Source organism: Cinclus cinclus, chromosome 1 (genome assembly GCF_963662255.1).
Source record: "Cinclus cinclus chromosome 1, bCinCin1.1, whole genome shotgun sequence".
Classification (NCBI taxonomy): Eukaryota; Metazoa; Chordata; class Aves; order Passeriformes; family Cinclidae; genus Cinclus; species Cinclus cinclus.
Genome location: NC_085046.1, coordinates 52,313,567 through 52,334,660, shown reverse-complemented (window position 1 = coordinate 52,334,660; position 21,094 = coordinate 52,313,567). Strand labels below are relative to the sequence as shown.

At 39.4% G+C, this 21,094-nt stretch overlaps 1 protein-coding gene across 1 annotated transcript in view; it reads left to right on the top strand.

Moving 5' to 3' along the window:
- HECW1 (HECT, C2 and WW domain containing E3 ubiquitin protein ligase 1) overlaps positions 1 to 21,094 on the top strand; it is a 162,687-nt gene that overhangs the window by 50,634 nt on the left and 90,959 nt on the right. Inside the window, exon 4 of the mRNA XM_062510258.1 lies at positions 17,552 to 17,627. Within this exon, the coding sequence (XP_062366242.1) occupies positions 17,552 to 17,627 (76 nt within the window). The remainder of the gene's footprint in view (positions 1 to 17,551; positions 17,628 to 21,094) is intronic.

Genomic DNA, 21,094 nt, shown 5'->3' with positions numbered 1-21,094 from the left:
CTGCAATTACCCTGTCATGTAGCAAGCACTCCATTTATATGAATTAGTGGAGTTGGAAAGCATAACCAGGATGTAATTGGTCCTCCAACTGCAGCATAACTATACTCACTGTGTTATAAATAATAACCTTTTTCTTCCTTTTAGTTTCCCTACTCTCATTTTAAATAGGGATGGTTGAGATTTTCTTTAAATATTAAGAAATCTCATTTGTAATGAAGGCCTCTCCTGAGTGCACTTTAATAATACTTGCTTTTGCAGTTCCAATTTAGTAAAGGTATAGACCTGAAACCCTACTGACTTTACTGGAAATGTTTAATTATGTTTCTTCAAATTGTCAGTGTCTTTCAAAACAGAATGGAACTGACAAGTCAGGTCACTTGCATTTTCATTATGACAGATTTCAGATGTGTCAGTGGCTAAAGTAAGAAATAACCCAGGTCCATGCTCCTGGTGGCTTTTTTCTCTATCTCGTTACTGACTTTTCAGCTTGGTGTGGTTGAAACACCTATTACCATTCATTCATAGATTTACACCCTTTTTGAGAGGTAAGTACTCCTAATTTATTACCTAACAACCACAAATTGATCAGGGGAGGTACAGACAATTTTCTCTGTGAACATTGATTTCCTGAGCAGCAGTCCATAACTCTCAATATGCAGGTATGTGTGTTTTTATTGTTCCACCCAGGAGGAACGTCTCTGCTTTCCAGCGCACAGCTGTTTGCGTATTTAAATGTTATTTAATTTTCAGTCTTCATAAGTTCCTGATTCATCCATATGAAAGACACTTTATTTGGTCATCTTAATGGAATTGCAAACACATGTACCTAAAATTAGTTTTGGCATCAAAAAATCAGAATGGGTTGGAAAAAACTTTATGCAACAAATGCTCCCAAAATACTTATCAGCGTTTTTTCTGCCCAAATCCACCTGCATATTTCACACAGATCTTCAAGAAGTGCCTATCTAGGAGAGAAGGGGAAAAGCCTTTTGTGTGGTGCTTGTGGGATGCAGAGCAGCAGGTGAGAGGGATCAGTGCTGCATCTCTCTGGAATGCAGTGCTTGTCACCGAGGGGGCGCTGGCCGTGCTGCCCTGGGACTATCACCATGGAGTGCTGTGTCAAGCAGCAACTCTGCACATATTGCTGCGTTGACAGCCAGTTCCCTTTTGCATCCTGTGGTGAATCCAGGTGGTATATGAGAGCATGGAGGAACTAGGCCTTTATATCAAAGGTATCCCTGGCAGAGTACCAGGTGCTTGAAGCAGGGAAAGACTGAGTGCAGGGTGGCTGGGGCAGGTGTCCTGTTTAGTGTACTGAAGCTGGACTCCAGAATGATCTGGAGTGGAAGTTGTGGAGGTCCTGACACTGTCATCTTTAGTCCTCTCTTACATACTGCATGCATGCTTAAATTTCTCATAGCTTCACACATGTGTTGCTGTAGACATAGCTGCAATGGATTTAAACAGGAGAGAGGTGACATAAGAAAAAGCTGACGTCTTTTAATTATGTAAAATAATTCTGTAAGTGTTCATCCGTCAGGCTTTTTCCTTTTGTGGTAGTCCAAATGTGAAATTTTGCAGATTTAAAGCAAAGTCGGACAGAACAAAAACCAGGGTTAATGCAACAATTTGCAGGCTCCTTTAAATTGTTGCCCATTGCTTGCCCTCTCATGGACTCTACCTAAGCAGCACTAATTGTGGAGCTGCTGAGCCATCCCCAGGTATCCCTGGCTACAGCCTAGTCTTCACTGTGCAGGTCAGTTGCACCAATTTTGGGCTTCTCCCTGTTGTCCTAATTTCTTGGTGTGTGCTGTTTCAAAGAAAACACTTGGGTGAAATTTAACCATACTGGGCATCTGATACTGTATGAACTTCTAGGTGTAGATTTAGAATGGTTTAATTAGCAGACTTGCAATACAGCACAGAGTTGAAGTGGAGAAATAAAAAGCCTGACAGATGGGAACTGGAGTGATTTTATTTCAGTAACACCAAGAAGACCATTACACAAGCCATTTATTTGTTAATGGGTTCAATAAGAGTCTGGTATTTCCCAGCCACTTGGTTTTGGAATGTCTCTTGTTACAGTCACATAATAGCCATAGCAATATCTGCACATCATATTGCTCCCTTCTGTGGTTTAGTAAATTATGGAGAGATCACAGCACACTGCACTGGTGTAATCATCCTTTCTTTGGCCTTTTACATTCTTAGATACTCTCTCCTGCATCTGGTCAGATTAATGAAAAATAATGCAGTTCATGACATTACACAGTGGTTCTGAGGGCAGATATTTTAGTTTTTGAAAGGGGAAGGAAAGAAGGATTTACACCTGGGGAGCACCTCCTGCTTCCTCCCTTCTAGGAATTAATTGCTGTTGATAGGGCATGAATCTGATTGTAGGTGAGCACCAGATGAGCTACCAGGGGTAATTTAGACTACATGACACGGCTTTCCAGTATGTTTCAGTTCAGAAGTTGCAAAAAGGTTTGCTTTGATATTGCTTTACAAAACAAGATTCTTTCTACCCTTTTTCCCTGCATTTCCTGGTTTGATTTTTTACTGCCAATTTTGTACACATTGATTTAAACTTCATTGGGTGCACTAGAGGCCTGCTAATTAATTTAAAGAGAGAACATTGTGTTCTACCCATTTTTTGTGCATGTTTGACTATTTTTTAGTGAAAGCACTATTTATACTTGGCACAATCTTATTTAAAAAAAAAAAACAACACTTTTCACTCAGAAAAAAAAAGAACAAGAATGTTGCCAGGGCGAATCCAGTATCCAGCTAGTCCAACACCCAAGACCATAGGAGCTATTTTTATCTTGCAGTGCATGGGCATGAAATCCTCTACGTCAAATCTGGTATGTCTACAGTACTGCCTGATGGGGCATAAAGAGGAAAAGACCGGGGTTTGGTGTTCTGTGTTCCATTTTCTTTCCAGGACTGCTTATCCACATCATGACTTGCTCTAATGTTTTTATCAGTTGTCCTTTACCGCCCTGCACTGGACCCACATAGAGAGGCAGCTGTTGAAAAGCTTGTGTTTCTGTTGTAAGTGGAAGACTTGATGACTGCAATTCATTGCAACAGGGAAATAATTTTGAGCTTGTCAGTTGTAAGCTTTCTGTATCCCCCCACAGGGTCAAATTTTCCCCTTTAATTAGGCCTTGCAAGTAAAGCAAAACAGCTTTGCTTTCTTCAGACTTTGCATTTACCTTTGTTCAATTTTATTGTGTTTGCGTGTTCCAGGATTAGCAAAGATAATAAGTAAGAAGCTGTTGATCTCTTCCATCTCTGTATGAGTTAGCACTGCTTACAGCTTTACCATGTTTCCTTCTACTGAAGTTCTTCTAAGATCTGTGTGCATCAGGTGGCACATGATTCTGATCTGCATCTTCTGTTGGACAATTCTTAATACAAAATTAAATTCCTATTGAAGGCATAAACAGACACTTTCAGAATCTCTTATAATCTCTGCTACTCATGAGTTGAAGATCTTTGTGTGTTTACATTGTTTAGGTTGGAAAAGACCTCCAAGATCATCGACTCCAACCTCTGACTGATCACCTTGTCAGCTAGACCATAGCACTAAGTGCCAAGTTTTTTGAACACCTTCAGGGATGGTGACTCCACCACCTACCTGGGCAGCCCATTCCAATGCTTGACAATGCTTTCCTTGAAGAAATTCTTCCTGATGTCTAACCTGAACCTCTCCTGCTGCATCCTGAGGCTATGCCCCACTTGCCACAGCCTCCTTGCAGGTAGTTGTAGACAGGGCTAAGGCCATTGCTGAGCCTCCTTCTCTCCAGGCTAAACAACCCCTAGCAAAAGGCAAAACATCAGTGTGTTTTGTACATCAATACCATTCTCATTCCAAATCGAAAACACAGCACCTCTAAATGGCTACTGAGAAGTTAACTCTACCCTAGATGAAACCAGGACACCCAGGAAGTAATTTCCAGTCATGTTTCTGGGAGGATATTGTGCTTTCATCAAGAAAAGAAGCCCATGTTCTGGTTATTTTTAAAATCATTCTGACTCTGTTTCAAGATTGTCTGACTTAATGTACGAATTCTAATTGTTCAGATTCTAATTTCTTAATGATGACCCATCTTTAGTACCTGAAATTTCAAGCTAATTTTGCCTTTTTTTAATGTCATGTTCAGTTTTATTATATAGCACTGCTGTTGGTTATCTGTATATTTCACCTCAGTTGTGGGTGGCAAGATTTTACTTCTTGAGCATTTGCTAAGAATTAATGTTTTCCAAAAAGGTTACAAATTCTCAAACAGAAGTTGTTATCATAGACTTAATCTATTATTAATTCCTATTAGCTGATGAGACAAAGCAGACGACTTAATAGTAAGTATTAGCTATACTGAAAAGCACAGTGGTCAGGTTTCTGACTGACATGTCCATTCAGGGAAATTGGCATAGTAAGCTGTGCCGATTAGTTCAGAACAAAGAAGAAATTACTCATGTTGAAGAAGGAATGCAAATATTAGCTGAGAGACAGCTGTTCATGTGGACAAGCCTTCTTAAGATGTTGAATAAATTTTAAAAGATGTACAGGGGAAAACATGAACTCACTGCTTATCCAAAGCAATGAATAAAATCCCAAATGGCTCTTTAAGAGTTTGCAATGAATAAGGCAAAATAAGTAGATGGAGGTGGGACAGTGAAGGACCTTGTTTTGTAAAATTCTTATGATAACTTCTGTAATAATAGAAAAACAGTACATCAGGAAAACATGGTTAACATAGCAAAATTACTCTTATGGTTTTATTTTTAAAATCATCTATGATGTTTGTAAAACAATGTTAGGATGGCACAGGCTCATCTTGTTTCTGGAAGATGGTCTTTTGTTTAACAGTATTTACTACTGTGTCTCAAGCACACTGCCAAGTGAAAAGGGAAGAGGAAGGCTAATCTTCAGGGGAGAGATGATAACAAAGGTGTGGCTATGGGCTTTAAATCTGTTGGTGTAGATGATGCTAACCTGAAAGCCAGATCCACAGAAGTAATGGAGATCTTTCTGCCTGTTCAGTCGGTCCTTCTCTCAAAGCCTGGGTGAACTGCTGTATAAATAAAGGCTAGATGCAAGTTACTTTGTGTTTTGTGTGGCTATTTTAAATTACTGCCTGCTGTAAGGCATGTCACTGTGGATGAGCTGCTTCAGAGTCTATTGCAAAGTTGAGTTAAATTGGTTTTGGGTGGTAGTTTTGGTTGTAGATTTTTGTTTGTTTTCTTTCCAAAAAGAGCATGGGGACATAGCTGTGGTTTCTGTCTGAGTTCTCCTGATGCACTGACTAAGCTGCCTGTGCTCTCTGTTGCAGTCAGAGCTGTAGCCTGCAGGTTTTCAGATGGGAAGGAAATGTTTAGGGCACACAGATGAGAAATAAGCTGAACATGTAAGTTATGAATTTGCTGTGCAAAAGCAAAGTACAATTTTACAAAGTTTTGATGCATAGTTGAGAATGCTGATAAATTCTTGGGTAGGTGTACAGATTATAAAGTCTCTGGACCACCCACAAATGTAACAGGTTTTAGTGGAATCACATATTCCTAAGTTAAATGATGCTGTGTTCCATGTGGCCAGCTGGAAAGCTGGCACAGTGGGAGGAGAGCTGGGAGATAGATACAAGACTTATTGTGTCCACACATCTGTATCACAAGTATCTGAATACAAGCCAAGGCGTGAACTTAAGCTGAGATGGTCAGTTGTGTACCCAGTCCCTCACTCAGCAATTTTCAGCAAATTCCAGCAGCTCTCATGTGCCAATATGCCTGTTTTCAAGCACTGTGTGGATTTCTTTACATCAGAGCAGCAGCCAGACAAAGAGCCAGACATGAAGAGGAAAGAAGGTCATAGAGTTTGTTAAAGCTATATCTGTAGCCTGCACTGAACCTGTGTGTAGCTCTGCAGTGAAGTTTCATATCTTCTCCAGCTGATAGATGCCAGCAATTTAGTCCTGATTGGATTTTCAGTAACCAAGGACTTTCCAGCAGCCAGACTAATAGAGAAAAATAACTTCATTTTCTTGAAATATCTTTCTTTTGTTTTCTTGAAATATTTTTCTTTTGTTTTCTTGACTGCTTACCTTAGTCCTGAAAAGAAGAGGGGCAGGGAGAAAAATCTGGGGAGAGAAGAACATTATTGTAGTTTTGCAAGGCATAATCCTGTATAAGAATAGCCAGTACTTAAGATCTCTTCTGAATTAACTCATACCCTCAGATAACATAAAATCAGCAGACATGACTGAGGAAATGACCATGAGGTGAAATTGCACACATTTTTAACTGGTGGATTTGTAGGTAATTTTAAATGTTTATGGATAACCTGCAGGTTTTTTCAGTAGAAAGATCCTAAGTAGGTGATAGAGGGGAGCAAGTGGTGACTGAAATCCAGAAGGTTTTTCAACATCCCAAGAGACACCAGTGCCTGCAGGTATCTGCCCTATGAGTTTAGTGTGTATGGATGTCCATGTGCATATCATGCAAGCCCTATGATGATCATGCTATCCTTTGTTTTATCTGTATGTTGAATATGTATTGGATTGCCTATACTTCACACAAAACCTGTGTGATCCAAAAATACCTGTTACATTGGGAAGAAGTTATGATGGGAGACAGGAGACAGCTAGAAAAAGAAAGAAGCATTAAAATTTAAATATCAAGAGGCAGACTTTGTGCTTCACACATCTTCTGGGTTTGTATTTCCTGATTTCTAGGAGATTGACAGGATAGTCATGTTCCCTTAACATAGTTGTGTTGATAGAATAAAGTTACATTATATTGCACACTTCCAAAAATATTTTTTTCCTATTGGTATTACTCAGATCTCTTTTGTTTTCAGTCTTTCTTACAAGTGGGGAAATTGATGTAGGTCAGTATGTTATATACCAGCAGATGTGCATAAGAATATTTCTTTAATAGAATTGTGGGCCCTTTGTTAATTTTTAATCCTTGAATCTCTTGAGAAATATTTTCTTTTTCCATTAAATATCTAGGTCTTTTTTCCCTGGCTAGCTAGCTGAGATCTCAGGCAAGCTTGTTTCCATCTGTACTGAAAGCATGCAGCATTTCCCCACTCAGTATCTCCACTTCAAAAGGAGGCTTAAATTCTAACATCTGTAAAGTCTGATGGAAAGCAACTAAATTGTTCTTACACGCTTCCCTTTTTAACTCAACAAGTCTGATTCTCATTTACACTGAGTCAGCTTTTGTCCTTATGCCTATGTGGTAGGACTTCATGGTGAACCTAAGTATAAACCACATTAATTAGACCACATCTTGAGATGTTTAGCAAAGGACAGCCCATACTGCTCATAATGCCTAACCAACCCTCGGTAATTGTTTAACTTCAGTTCACAAAATACATAATGGACTATATCTCAGTTACCAACACATTTGTGCCTTTTTTTCTGGCAGACTGCAACTGCAGGTTGCACAGACTAGGACTGTGATTCCAGAGGTGGAATGTTTGAGGGCAACCCAAGGCTGTTACTGTACATCTGAGTCACTTACGTGGTTATATTTAAAATGTAATACCAGAAAGGTCTGGAAGTGCCACTGTTGTCAGGAAACCCTGGTTTTTAAAGCAGCCTGTTAATTTCTTTTATTTTTTCCCCAAAGGATCTCACTTACCTTTGTCATAGTCAAGTTTGAAAGCTGCTGTTGTCAGGTTTGAATTCTAACAAAACTGTAGTGATCACTGTTGGGGCATTGGGATTTTTCTGGTGTTTGGCTTAGGTATTTTGAGATGTATCTGAAAGGGAGGAAGGGAATTTTTTTTAGGATGTAAAGATCTGGAATTTTAGAAATTAATTTCTTGCTTTCCTTATAGCATCCTTCATTGCTTTTTGCTTTTTTTTCCACTTTTTGTTCTACAGACCCTTGTCTTTTTTCATCTTTTCTAGTACCAGCTTTCCCTTTTCTAGTAAATTTCTTTCACCTTTTTTTTTTTGGCTTCTTCCTTTCAAGGTTCTGAAGAGCTTCTGGATTAGGAGAGGTCTAGACTGCCTGACAACCATGCTGAGCACTGACTAAAACCAGCCTTTAGGACCACTTGGCTACCTCTCTGACAGGTAGCTGATAACTACCTGTGTGAGCCTCACAGTGGGATGGCCAGAGCTGGCAGGAGTGCCCAGGCATGTGAGACATCTCCTCTCTTGCTGTGGAGGTGAGCATGTCAGGCTTACCTTGCAGGTCTGCTGTAGTTAATGATTTCCCTGAAATCACAGCACTCCTGCATTTAGTTGACACCACTTTCCCCTCCTGTTGTATTCAATGACCTTATGTTCAGAAGACTTGCATCCAGTATGCACCAAGCCAAATCCTTCACAAGTCTTTTGGTGGCGACCAAATTGCTGTAATGAATTCATCTCTTACTGGAGATAAGATTTTGTAAAAGCTGCTTCTCCCCAGAAGTCCTTCCCATACCTCAGGTTTGCTTAGTGCCCTGCCACACTCATTTTCAGAATGAGTCTGACCTGTGTTTTCGTCAACCGTCAGATTGAACTTTTTACATGAGGAGTGGCACAGGTAGAGCTGGATTTATTTATTCAGTCCTAAGGGCCTGATTCTTTTGTGAAATGTTACTAATTCCTTTAACTACCTAATGGAATATTGTAGGGAAGGAGGCAGACTCTAGCCACAGCACATATTGAAATGATGGCAGGTTGTGGACACAAGTTGCAGCAAGAGGTATTCTGATTAGGCTTCAGGAATATCTTTTGTCTCAAGAGAGAAGTGAAACATTAGAATGGGTTGCCCAGAAAGCTTGTGGGATCTCCATCCTCAGAGATACTCAAAGCTGAACTGGACAGGGCCCAGAGTAGCCTGCTCTAAGTTGGAGTACTTTTTGACTGAAGAGTCATGTGATTTCAAGAGATCTCTTCCAACATTGTTTATTCTAAGGCAGTTCAATTACAATCAGTATTCCCACAAGCCCACTTCACTGGAGAAGGCTGTTGACTTTTTAAAGCCTGCTGTTCTAGAAAACAGCAACCTAAGAAAAACAAACTATCAGGTGCTGTAGACAGCAGAAGCCAGTTGGAAAATAAAGACTATTTTTAAATAGAAAAGATTAAAATAAAGCAACCACAAAATCAGACAAATAGCAAAACAAGCAAACAAACAAAAAATCAAACCCATGGTCTTGCTAAGGTGAGATAAACAGTTTCTGCTGGTCTAAGGGATCTGCTAAAAAGAGAATACTGAGTGTGAATGAGGCTGCATTAACTAAGTGACTGCAGATACTGTAAAAGCAGATTTTTTTTCTCAGCTTTATCCTGTCTATGGCATCCTAACTTGAAAAATGCTCTTGTTTATTAGGATTTCAGCAAGATTGAGGGACATCTGATCTGTAGCACAGATAGTTCTCTACTTTTAAATTCAGACTATAAATCTACAGTTGCCTCATTTCTGCCTAAAGTAGGACCCAAGGTTGAAAGTAAAGTGTCTTTTCTAACTCATTTCTGGAAATGATGGTATTCACAGTTGAACTGGTATTTGAGGCATTCATTTAGAAGAATGGGCATTGTTCACTGCCTTGCTGCTTCTTTTATGGTGCAAAGGTTCATTGACTCAGTTCCCTTGTCCAGAGCTTTGACAGCATGACTAATGCTCTGAGCCCTTCTTCAAACACAGCTTAGCTGAAAGATAAGATTCTCTCCCTCAAGTGTCAGCATTACTCATCTGTGCACTCCTCCCATCCAAACCATGTTAGAAGAGTGAGGAGTTTCTGAAGCTGTAGTGAAGGCAGCTGCTGTGTAATAGTTTCCTGCCTTCCAAAGAGATTATTGGATATGTCAGTGTTTCACTCTATATGCCCTATTGTTTTGGTGACTCTGGTCATTTCAGTAATAGACAGAGAGAAAAGGTGTTGGCAGTAGTTTTTTAATTCTCCATACAAAGTGTTCTCATGAAAAGTTTGAATTTGAAGTCCGTGGGGTAAATTTTATGCAAAATTACATGATCCAGTCAGTGTCCAATAGCCTATTCATCTGTCAATGACAAACCTCCCAGTTACTTCAGTGGCTTGCAGGATATTGCTTAGGTGTTACAGAGAGGATAAAATTTACAAGCAGTTCTTGCTTAAGCACATTAATAGTCTATGTATGGACCTGTCAGATTTACTAGGCCTGTCCTGTTCTGTATTAGGCATCTGCCTGGTGTAAATCTGATCATAACACCAGGTTTTCTTAGAGGCTTTTTTTTTTTGGGATGGTGGTAACACCTGGTGGTGACACTGCTAAACAAAGCTGTTTAGCAACCACAGGGAGCCACCTTCCCTGCTAACTAAACAGGAGTTTGTTTTGAACATTGGGTCTGTGATACACTGTCATGCTTTGGACCACTTTAAACTTGTAGAGAGACTTCTTAAGGCTCACAGGGTCATTGGGACCAAATAGCCTGCAGTCTCAGAGCCAGTGTGGGGGCAGCTGGGGGAGAAAGTGCTGTAGAAAACAATCCTCCCCAAAGTTTGATAGGTAGAAGTGAAATATCTGCTGCTTAGATGTAGTCCAGCCCTCAACCCAGAAACAGCAACCCAAACCCTACCACATACAAGTTTCAAAGAGTGAAAGATCAGAATCTCTAATCAAAGCTTTTCCTCTGCTACCAAAGAATAACTGAAGTTTATTAGGCAGAATTGTTGAAACAATTAAAAAGCTGAATTTAATAATTTTTTGGAAGAAAAATATATTGGACTGTGTGGGAGGTAGTGATTTCTTGCCTCAGTCCTTGATTTTGTTTTAATTGGGAGTGTTTGCTCCTAACATCCTTATTTGAGAATCTGGTTATGCTGAAAGAGCATTCTACACATATAGGATTGATTGGGGCACATGAAATAGCTTTATGCCAACATGGAAACCTCCAAATACTTGGTGCTCTCACTGGATGTCCTCTTGTTGAAAGCCTGTTGATAGTTGCCTGCTAGATGATGTTACTGATGCACTTCAGTAAGCAGCAGGTTTTTTTTCCACTATTTTAGTCTGGCTGCCATAATTTGTCATCTAGAATCTAGTGAAAGAATTCATAACATTTTCCATGGGGGGGAAATGTTTACTTACTTCTTTGCTACCTATTTAAGGGGTTTCTAGGACAAGAGTTTTTTGGAAAGAAAAACTTCTGTCTCCTGGGAATAAATAAAGTAATCAATAAACACTGCTGCAGGGTGGGGCAAAAGATGTGTTCTGCAGAGAGAAGGCAATTGTCATATGCCCACAAAAGGCAGATTCTCCACGTAATTAGACGATGGCATTGAGAAGGTGGTGTATTAGCAGGCTAGAATGCTGCTGACCATGGCACGGGGGGGAAGCCTCTGTGTGTGTGTGGTCACAGTCCTTCAGGGACATGGGCCAGTGGCAGAGAGCCCAGCAGGAGTTAGGCTGTTGCCGGAGTAGCTGGCAGCTGTTTGGAAGCACCTGATAGAAAAATACCACTGTGCCAGCACAATGGCTTAACAAGCTAACAGGATAAGTGGAATATATTGCATTCAAGAGCTGGATAATTCTGTTAGCAGAGTGGGGCGTTGCAGCTGAAGCACTGCCACTAATTAGGGGTAGATTTTCAAAGTGGTGCCTGGGATTATAGACATAATTCTGTCAGTGGCAGTCAGGGAGCTCAGATCCATGTTTGTTCCTTTCAGAATTTGCCCCATGTATCCCAGAGCAGCTTCTTCACTGAAAAAGCCAAGCAATGGTGTGAAAGGAAGCACTTACTCAGTCTGTGTTTGCTTGGTCAGGCTTTTTCCAAATTAGTTTATTTTTAAATTTGACACCTGGGAGGAAATGGGAATATTCACCCATTTGCAGATCTACTGAGGAATTCCCTCTCTAAAGAACATGGTAGAATATGAAGTGTGAACTCAAGATTATGTCTGGTATTATCTTACTGTGATAAGATGCCTCACTGCTGAGTGGAGAAAATGTAAGCCTTTTTCCACTTGTTTTGAAGAGTTACCTGATATTTAGCATTCAGTGAAATCAAGAGTGCAACAGTAAAAGCCAACAAAAATAGGTTAGGGGAGAATAAATTTTTGAGGACTGGACTTCTGTGCCAGGTACACTCTGGCCTATTAAAACAATAGCTCCAAGCTGCTTTAAACTGAAATCAGCAAGGCTTTTAACCTTACTTAATTTGCTTTAAATCTGCTGTCAAGTTAAGAGGTCTTTGTGCAGGCAGTGACTGGATAGCCTGTCTTGCACTGCAACACCACATCTTTGACACATCTAGCAATACTTTTTGTGTTTGGTGATGCACAGTTTGGGGCTAAGTTGAGGCTATTTCTCACTTTTGATTTGAATCAAGCACAGGTTGTAGCCTTCCCTTTTTACAGTGCTCCAATCTACTGCTTTATATCCTCAGAGCCAGTGTGTACAAACAGAAAGTATTTTGCTGCTTTACATTTGTGGTTTCCAGTCTTCTTTCGTTGTAGATTTCCATCTTGATTATACGTCTGGATACTGCTTGGAAGTGTGAGTCTGAATACTTTGGTATGTACTTAGATCTGCTTTTTGAAAGAAAAACCCTTGTGAATAGATAGTATTGCCCCAGCTAGAGCTTTGGAAGTATACAGTACCTGACTGTCTAATCTGTGTTAGATATTAGCATACTTGCAATCTGTGCTACCAGTGCAAAATACTCCAGGTTTTAATTAGCGTCTTGTAAAATGGGAACTTGATTATATTGAGCATTAGGTCATGTCCATGATGTTCACCGTGATACAAAGTCAATGAAAGCAAACAGGCAATGCAGCACTGATTTTAATATCACTGTAACTTCCTCTGTTTAAATGGAAGAAATACTGACCTGTGGGAGGTAATTTCTGTCAGTTAAATATCACTACTCTTTTGCAGCAGAAGCTACTGATACAGAAGTGCTTTGGCTATCAGTGAAGAGTAAGATTACTTAATCTTGGTGTTTCTTCTACTTATGGGAAAAGAAAATTCACTTAGTTTTGTTGAATCTCTTCATGTGAGCGCCGTGCCCAAAAAATGTCCACTTCCTTCTGGTGGAGGACAGAAATCCTCTTCTTCCTTCTGCAGAAGAGTACTACAGAAAACTGAGACATAAGATTGTTTTCCTGTGCTGGGTGTGGGAAAAGGAGTAAGTGCTTGTATTTGTCAGCTGTGCATGTCTAGCTGTGGTAGATGCATGTAATAAAATCATATTTATCCTGTTTTGTATCAGCAGGACTTTAAGAATAGTTAAGTTGTGCTGCACAATAGACAAACATGCTAAAAAGAGGTTTTTCCAGCATGCTGCACTGGTCACTGTGGTGTCCAAAAACAAATTTTCTAGTACAGCACCAGGTAAACACAGTTAACAACTTGTTTCTTCCATACCTGTATTCACACCGTACCTCTGTCCAAAAGCATTTGCTTCATCATAACATAGAGCAACAGAGAGGCTGCATAGGGACACCCTATGGGTGCCCTGTAAGCTGCTTTATTTTCAGGAGCAAAAATATTGTCCTTGTTACTCTTACACATGTTTAGGTAGACTAGTGAAGGGAATGGTATTTTGGGAGATATTTTTAATTAGTTGGAAGAGTCTCTGTTTCTCACTTTCTGCTTAGACAAATTTTTAGTGATGCACTTGGAATTTTGCCTCAGCAAGAACTGATGGACTGTGATACTCTGGGATTTCTCAAGATGATTTTTTTCTTTCATAACACATACCATGGCTAAAGAGAGATGGAGTCTCAAGGGCACCCTTTGCTAGTATGAAACCCGTCTCCTTTCTCATTCAGGGTCACATAACTTCCTTCTAGCATTTGCAGGAACTACTCACAAGGAAAAGTGATTCCAGGACAAGACTATTATTTTTAGCTTTCAGTCTTCTCCTTTGGTCTTCTTTTTTTCTCTGTACTGTAAAAATGAAAAGCACTACCAAACGGGACCATTTCCTGAGATCAGTAAGTCCCAACAGGCTTCAGTCTGGCCTCAAGTACCTTCCCAGGTTTCACAGTTAGCCATCACAGGTGCTGGTAGTCATCTTTCACCTTTCTTCAGAGTTTGGGAAACTCTATCACAGACCAGAAGATTTTACAGCGTGTGTTTACAGGAGAATATTTTGAAAGAAGTACTGATGTTTCTCTGTTTGCATGTATGTGCAGACATCAGTGGCAATGATGCTGGCTCCAATTACATTCAGAGAAATGAAAAGGATGTTTGAACCCAGTCCAGGAAGCCTTTGGCTTTTGGAGAGAGATTCAGCTAGGCTTGAAGTTGCAGCTCATGTCCCATCTTCATGTCTAGATATAGCAGAAGTGTGTAGTAAAAGCATATTAATTCTGTTTTGTATCAGCAGGACCTGTAAAATAATTGGGCTGGGTTGTGCAATGTGCAAAAATGGCATTATAAACTAAAAATATCAAACTCATTCAGACTGAGCTCTCACTTCAAGGGCATAAAAAAAGCACAGAAATTATTGATGGAAAATCTCGTTTGTTCCTTTTCATGTGAAGGACTTCAAGCCCATAGAATGCCAAGTTATGAGATGAATGTTGTCTGTCTGTCAACTGACTGTGTTTTAAGTGGCAGTTGAGAAGACAGAAGGTTTTTTATCTCCTAATGACTAAACTCAAGGTTTACATACAGTGACAAAACTCCCAATGTAATTATATTGCAGCCATTAAAATCAGTCTGGATTTCCTTCACGATTAATGGCAAGCAGGAACAGTATGACCTGTGCCCATCTCTATCCCAGGCCTCAAGATACTATGAAACCAATTTGATATGGCTGCTAATGTGCTCTGGTGACCACTCACCCTCTTTTGCCCTCCTCTTCGTTAAGTGCAGCCTTGTCCTCATTACTGGGGACAGTCTGGTATTGCATTGGAAAACAGTAAATCCAAACTGCAGTAAATAGCTCTTCTTATTTTCAGAAAATCAGACTAAACGTCAGGAGATTTCTCTCTCCCTTACTTCCTTGCTGTTCCTTCTGACTTCTTGAAATGCCAATATTAAGGTATAATCACTTTAATGGCCTTCCTATTACCCTTCCTATTCTTTGAGAGAGGATGTTTGCCTACCTCTGAGCCTGCTCTGGTATGTGCCCTGGCATGCCTATGGATCTGTATCAAGGGTGAGAAGGTGCTGTCGCTGTGTGAGGAGAGTGGCAGACCAGTGCTTTCAGACCACTGGAGGATGAGGAGCTCAGGTTTGTGATGGTAGAGCTACACAGGAGGCTCACTTGTATAAAGCCTTTAATGGTGCATCACAGGTCTCAAACCAAAGGACAAAAGCTTCTCTCCTTCAGCCTTTCTGCCATGCATTCTCTTTCTCATCCACCTGGCGAGGAAGAAAATCGGGAAAGCTTCCATCAAGTGTTTAATTTTGCTAAGGTTAATTGCTAGGCATTCTCAAAACGGCTGGCGTGCTGATGTAGTGCTGCATATCAGAGAGTTATGCAGGGGTCAGCTACTGAGGATGGAACTCGTTTGCACAGCAGGTCTGGCTTTTAGTGCCCCAGATTGTGTGGCTGAGTGGTGAGCACTTGACAGGACGCTGTGGGGTGCACCTGCTTCACAGAACAGATGGACCCTTCAGGAGCTAATAAATTTATTTTGTTGTTGTTTCACTTATGGGACTGCATGTGTTATTATTCCCCGTGTATAATGGCAAGCTTTGCTAGTGCAAGTTTGACTATGCTGAGGATGCTTTGGTTTTTATCAGGATTTGTGACAACATACTATTATTACTGTCTCAATATAGTTTCACTAATGTAGATATGGCCCCTGAAGGGTCATTTAGTAGCAAGTATTTTAAAGTTTTGAACAGGTTTGCAGGACCCCATCAGATCCACCCCAGTTTGTTCAAAGTGTACAACATAGTGTTGAACTATTCATACTGTCATGATGTATGACATAGCAGGTCTAAATAAAACCCCAGAAAAATGTTGAAGGACTAGGAAAAAGCACCTTTTGCAAATATGGACATATCTAGGTTGGTTGGCCCCTTTGCTATCCTGGACAAAATCATGAAAAGACCATAAAAATAAACATTAAATTGTAACGTGTAATTAATATCAGGCAGTGACATAATAGGAAAAATACATCTTGACCAGCAAATGTCATTGTTTCTTGATGGGATCACAACTTTGGCTGGTAAAGGTTGCTGAGTACATTTCATAAAGTTCCCACAGTCACATACATTCTGATTCAAATGTGCCTCTATCCAGAAATCAGTGGTGGCTTCAATAAATACTTTGAAACCTACTTTGCTGAGAAGGCCAATTGTGCAATTGCAACTAATTAGCTGTGATTCAATAGAGATGTTGCCACTGGAATTTATTCATAGTCCTGCTCTAACTCAGAAACTTTTATTCCATTTAGATAGTCTGGAAGAAATAAAGTGATTATGACTAAAAGGTTCAGCAGAACCCATTCTTTTATAAGGATGTCTAAATTCCGTCCATATATTTTTGATCTAGGTCTCATCCATGTGTGATGGTTTAATCCCTGCTAGCTGGGCTAAGTACTCGCACACTTTTTGCACTAGCTGGGGGCACAGAGCAGCTTGTTTTCTAAGTTAAGCTTGACTACACAATATTTAATATACCGAGCAATGAGTCACAGCTGAGTGGGACTTCAGTTACTGTTTCCCGTCAGAAACTGGAACTTCACTGCATAAATGCTGTTTTTCTTTTTTGGCTGAAAGCTGAATGGCAAGAGTGACATGGAGCTGCTTCTTCCCGGGGGCAGAGCAGCACTTGCTTTGACTCCAAAGTCGGTGGGAAGCAGTACTCATAGCACCACCTCCCTGCTGAACTTGGAGTCTGACCCACAATGGCACCTCCTCTGCCCTGCCCTGTGACTCCACACAAAAACTGCTGGTGGTGAGCTTCTCCTAATGCCCCAGTCACTGGCCCATGGCTGTCCTTTCTTCTCACTTCTGATCACAGCCAGAAGGCAGCTTGGGGCCTAATTTGCACAACAGCAGCTCACCAATAAACTTGTTGAACCAAAGACCTACATTAAAAACTGAACTGTGGAGTACAAAGAGTAATCTATGGATATCTTTTTTATTTCCCACAGCTCACACTCAATGCATATTGTTAGCATAATTCACTGTAGGTTTTTTGTGCAGGGTACTAGTAATCTCTCAGAAGTCTTTCAGTCGTTCTCAAAGGTATTTAATAAACTTTCTGGAACAAGGTTTTCCACACGAGTAGTAAGGTACTGTAAAGATGGAAGTTGTTTCAAGAGGTGATAGCCACATCCCCATCCTTATGTACTACTTATATCTCCTGATTAATAAGCAGTTCCTTTTTGGGTGAAGAACTGCTATATTCAAATTGCAGTAATATTTTTGCATCATTCTGGTTTTTCAAGGGAAAGCTTCCCAGCAAGGGTGGCTTAGGCCATTAATGGTTAAATGATTACCTAGATAAAAACATAGTTTTGATCTCTGATCATATAATTGATTCTTAGTTGTAAAACTAACTAAGAATCTGTAAAAAAGATAGTTACTAAGGAATTCTCTGTTCAAGAATTGTTGGAGACTACTCTTTCTCATAATTCTTTATCTCCCAGCAGATTTTTAAAAGCATCACCAATGAAGACTCAGTTCAGGGACAAGGAAGTCGGCGGCTGATAAGTTTTTCATTGTCAGGTAAGTCACTGCTGATACGAAAGTTTTAAGCCCAAAGAGTTTGGGACCGAAGATACTAGAACCTTTAATGTACACTAGTGTGTAAGTATATGGTTGTATATATTTATGCATGGGTTCTTTGTTGCTCTAGAAGTTATGCTGAGACAGAGAATAAATATGTACAGTTATTGCCACAGTCTTTCCCTTTGATGAGAGTTACGTGCTGAATTAGCTTGTTCAAGTTGAGTTCTGGGGCCATATTAGGTTCTTCTGTTTAAAACTAAATATGTAGGTCAGGGAAAACAAGATCAAAGGCATGTGCTTTATTTACAGAGCAAAATGTGATTTGTGGTAGTACTCTGTTCCTTGGAAAGCACATTCCACAGTCATGGTCTGGACCTGAGGCAGATCCATGTGCTGTGGTACAGAAGCTTCTCTGTATTGCTCAAAAGTAACTCTCAGACTTCTTGAGCCAGAAGACTGCTCTCACTTATCTACATTTCATGAAGAATGCTCAGCCTCATTGCTTGCCATGTCACTGCAGGTTTTAAAGGCTTATTATGTTTCCATGTAACAGCTATGAAGCATTTGATCTGGCTTTGGTAAGAACGACATGTAAGTCATGTCTGTGGACAGAAACCAGTTTGTCAAAAGAGACAAACTTGTGATTTGTCTTATAACCATTGCTATAACAAATGGTTATGAGCATGAGTCTTATTTTGGAGTGTTATGCTTGCTGATTGGTTTCCATATGTTTTTAGCTCCTGTAAGACAAAGAGGCTTGCCTTGACTTGGAAATCCTTTGAATATGTAGTACAGAGTAAAAAGTGTTACCCTAGTTCAATAGGCCTTTAAGTGCAAAGTCCTATTCTTGGACAAGCATCTCATATGATTGGTTTTGGCTATATGATTTATTTCAGTCTTCCCTCTATTAAGGATGCATGTCAGTGCTTTTTCAAATTAGGCAGCCAGTGTGGTTCTTGAGAGGTTGTGTATGATATGTGGCAGATCAGACTGACATTGGGCAGGGCTTTTTTAACACGTGGCTTACTTTTGGCAAGTTGCACACTGGACATCCACCCATCAGTTGATAAAACCACAAGTTTAGCTCAACAGAAAAAAAAATAAGTAGATGTAATGTTTTTTAATGTCCATTAATAATCTTACACAGAAAATGTGGCCCAGAACTAGTTACAGTTTTTCATTCTCTCATATTCTTTGGTCTAGTAAGCCAAGAGGTGTCAAAAGTAGTAATTTGTGAGACTGCTAAATAATGTGGTGTCAGTGGGCCCTTTTATAAACTAGAGTATCTAATTTACAGCTTGATTTAAAGTATATAAAGACCATACCTCATAATACGTTTGGGATATCTTATTCTAGTGATTCATAAGCAATTAATCTGCATATATATTACATCCATATTAACAATATCATCACAGCCAGGTATATGAAAGACTTTGATAAAATAATTTGGCAATTATTTTATCAAAAAATCTAAGTTATCAAAATAGTTTCATTTCAGTCTTTCTGAAATTAAGAGATTAACATGTCATAAGGATTTATTTATTTATTTATTGCCCTCTTAGTCAACACCACAGCAAAAAAAAATGTTGTCTCTCTCAAAGCAAAATTATTGCTACTCCTATATCTATACTAGCTAATGAAATGCAAATCAAGGCAGATCTCCCAGAGGCATCAAAAGGAACTGGGATTCCTTTCCATTTGCACCACTGTCTCATCAGTAACCTCTCTGTTGTCACAAGTCCTTTTCGCTCATACAGAGTTTTCCATTTCAATATTTTGGCATACTGTCATCTTCAGTCATTAGTTATTACAGGCATTACTTAAAAGTTAGGTTTTTAAATTATGGTTGATTCAGTCGCAGTTAAAAATAAGTGGCTGGTGTGTCATTAGTGTGACTGGTGGCCATTGTGCAAACACAGAGGAAACATGTCCTAAGCAGTCTGTAACCTAGAGAATGTAAGAAGAGCTATGCCTTGTGCCATATAATTTTATTAGAAGAAAAAGTTATTAGAATGGGAGAGAAAAATCTCAAAGTAGGCCAAATCACAACAAATGCTGAACAACATGAGTGTGTTTCAGCTGACTTGTATTGCTTTCTCTACCTCTGAGAGAATTCAGGGAGACCCTATGTTAAAATGAACTGTGTGGAAACAGGTTTTTGTTTTTTTCTAAAAAGCTGTTGACAAAGTGCTTTATTCTTTCTGTAGTTTATTGAGTATTTGGTGGGACAAAATCCAACTGTTTCACTGGAGGGTTTTTTTGAGAAAAGATTTCTGGATTGAAAAAAAATGTCAAACAATGAAAAAAGTGTAAAATGATCCTTCAAGGCACAAGAATATGACTAGCTTCTTGAGAATGGAAATAGCAGAGAGTTTGCACTATGTCACTAGGAGGGTTTTTTTACTTCATGTTTTCTTCCTTGAAGATTAGAAGTTGGTCCTATGAAAGGCCAGTTTAGATTAATAGGTTCACTGGCAACATTGATCTCAAAGAAGGTAATTTCTCATGATTAAGCTTCTTAATAATTTTTATGATGACTGTATTATTACAGCTTTCATTATTTAAAATACCAAGAGAAATGTTTTAAGACTAATTTAACTAAACTGAAAAAAGCCTTTAAGGAAAACTCTGCAGTCCACTTTGCATTTTCTTTTCAAACATGCCTTTTCCACTGTTACCAGTGAATGTCACACTTTTGATAAGGCGGCTGAAAAGCATCACAGCTTTCTTGCATGAAGTACAGAAGGAAAAAAATGTGCTCAGCTTCCCAAGATGTGCCAGCTATTTCACTTGCAGGTTCATGGTTTAGCAACAGTATAATGCATTTGCTGGAAGCCCTTAAAACCAGTCTTATTGGCTGCTATATTTAGAAAGTGTTATCATGAGGTTTGCATAATATGCTCCTAGCTCTATGTTGCACCAAATAATTTTTTTCAGGCTTTAATATTTCACATATCTCATGTTTTTGCACACTTTATTTATAAGTGTCCTTGGGGAACAAATTGGCCAGAAGATCTGAATATTTCACAAACATTCAGGTATTTATTTCCATTACACCTCTCTGAGAATCTTGTTCATTGTTTTAGTGTGATTTTCAGACCAGGTATTCAAGTAATAACAGTTGTCAGTTTATAAAAGTTAAGAGCGTAAATCACAACTGAAATTAGTATAAGTTCTGCTAAGGGCCATTATGACAGTAGTTGTTAGCATGAAATACTTGTTCAGAATGCAGATATATAATGCACTTTATTTTCCAACATTTTTTAAAATCCTAGTGACTGACTATAACTACTAATCCCATGCCTTTTTCTTACTTGTCAGATCTTGTCTCAAGGTGAGGTGGCTTTTTGCCACATCCAATACACATTGTGTCTATGATGTATGCCTGGACTAGCAGTTTGAAAGGCCTCAGAAGGCTTTGAATTCAACTACTCCATTCTCCTATTTAACACGGGACACCTTGC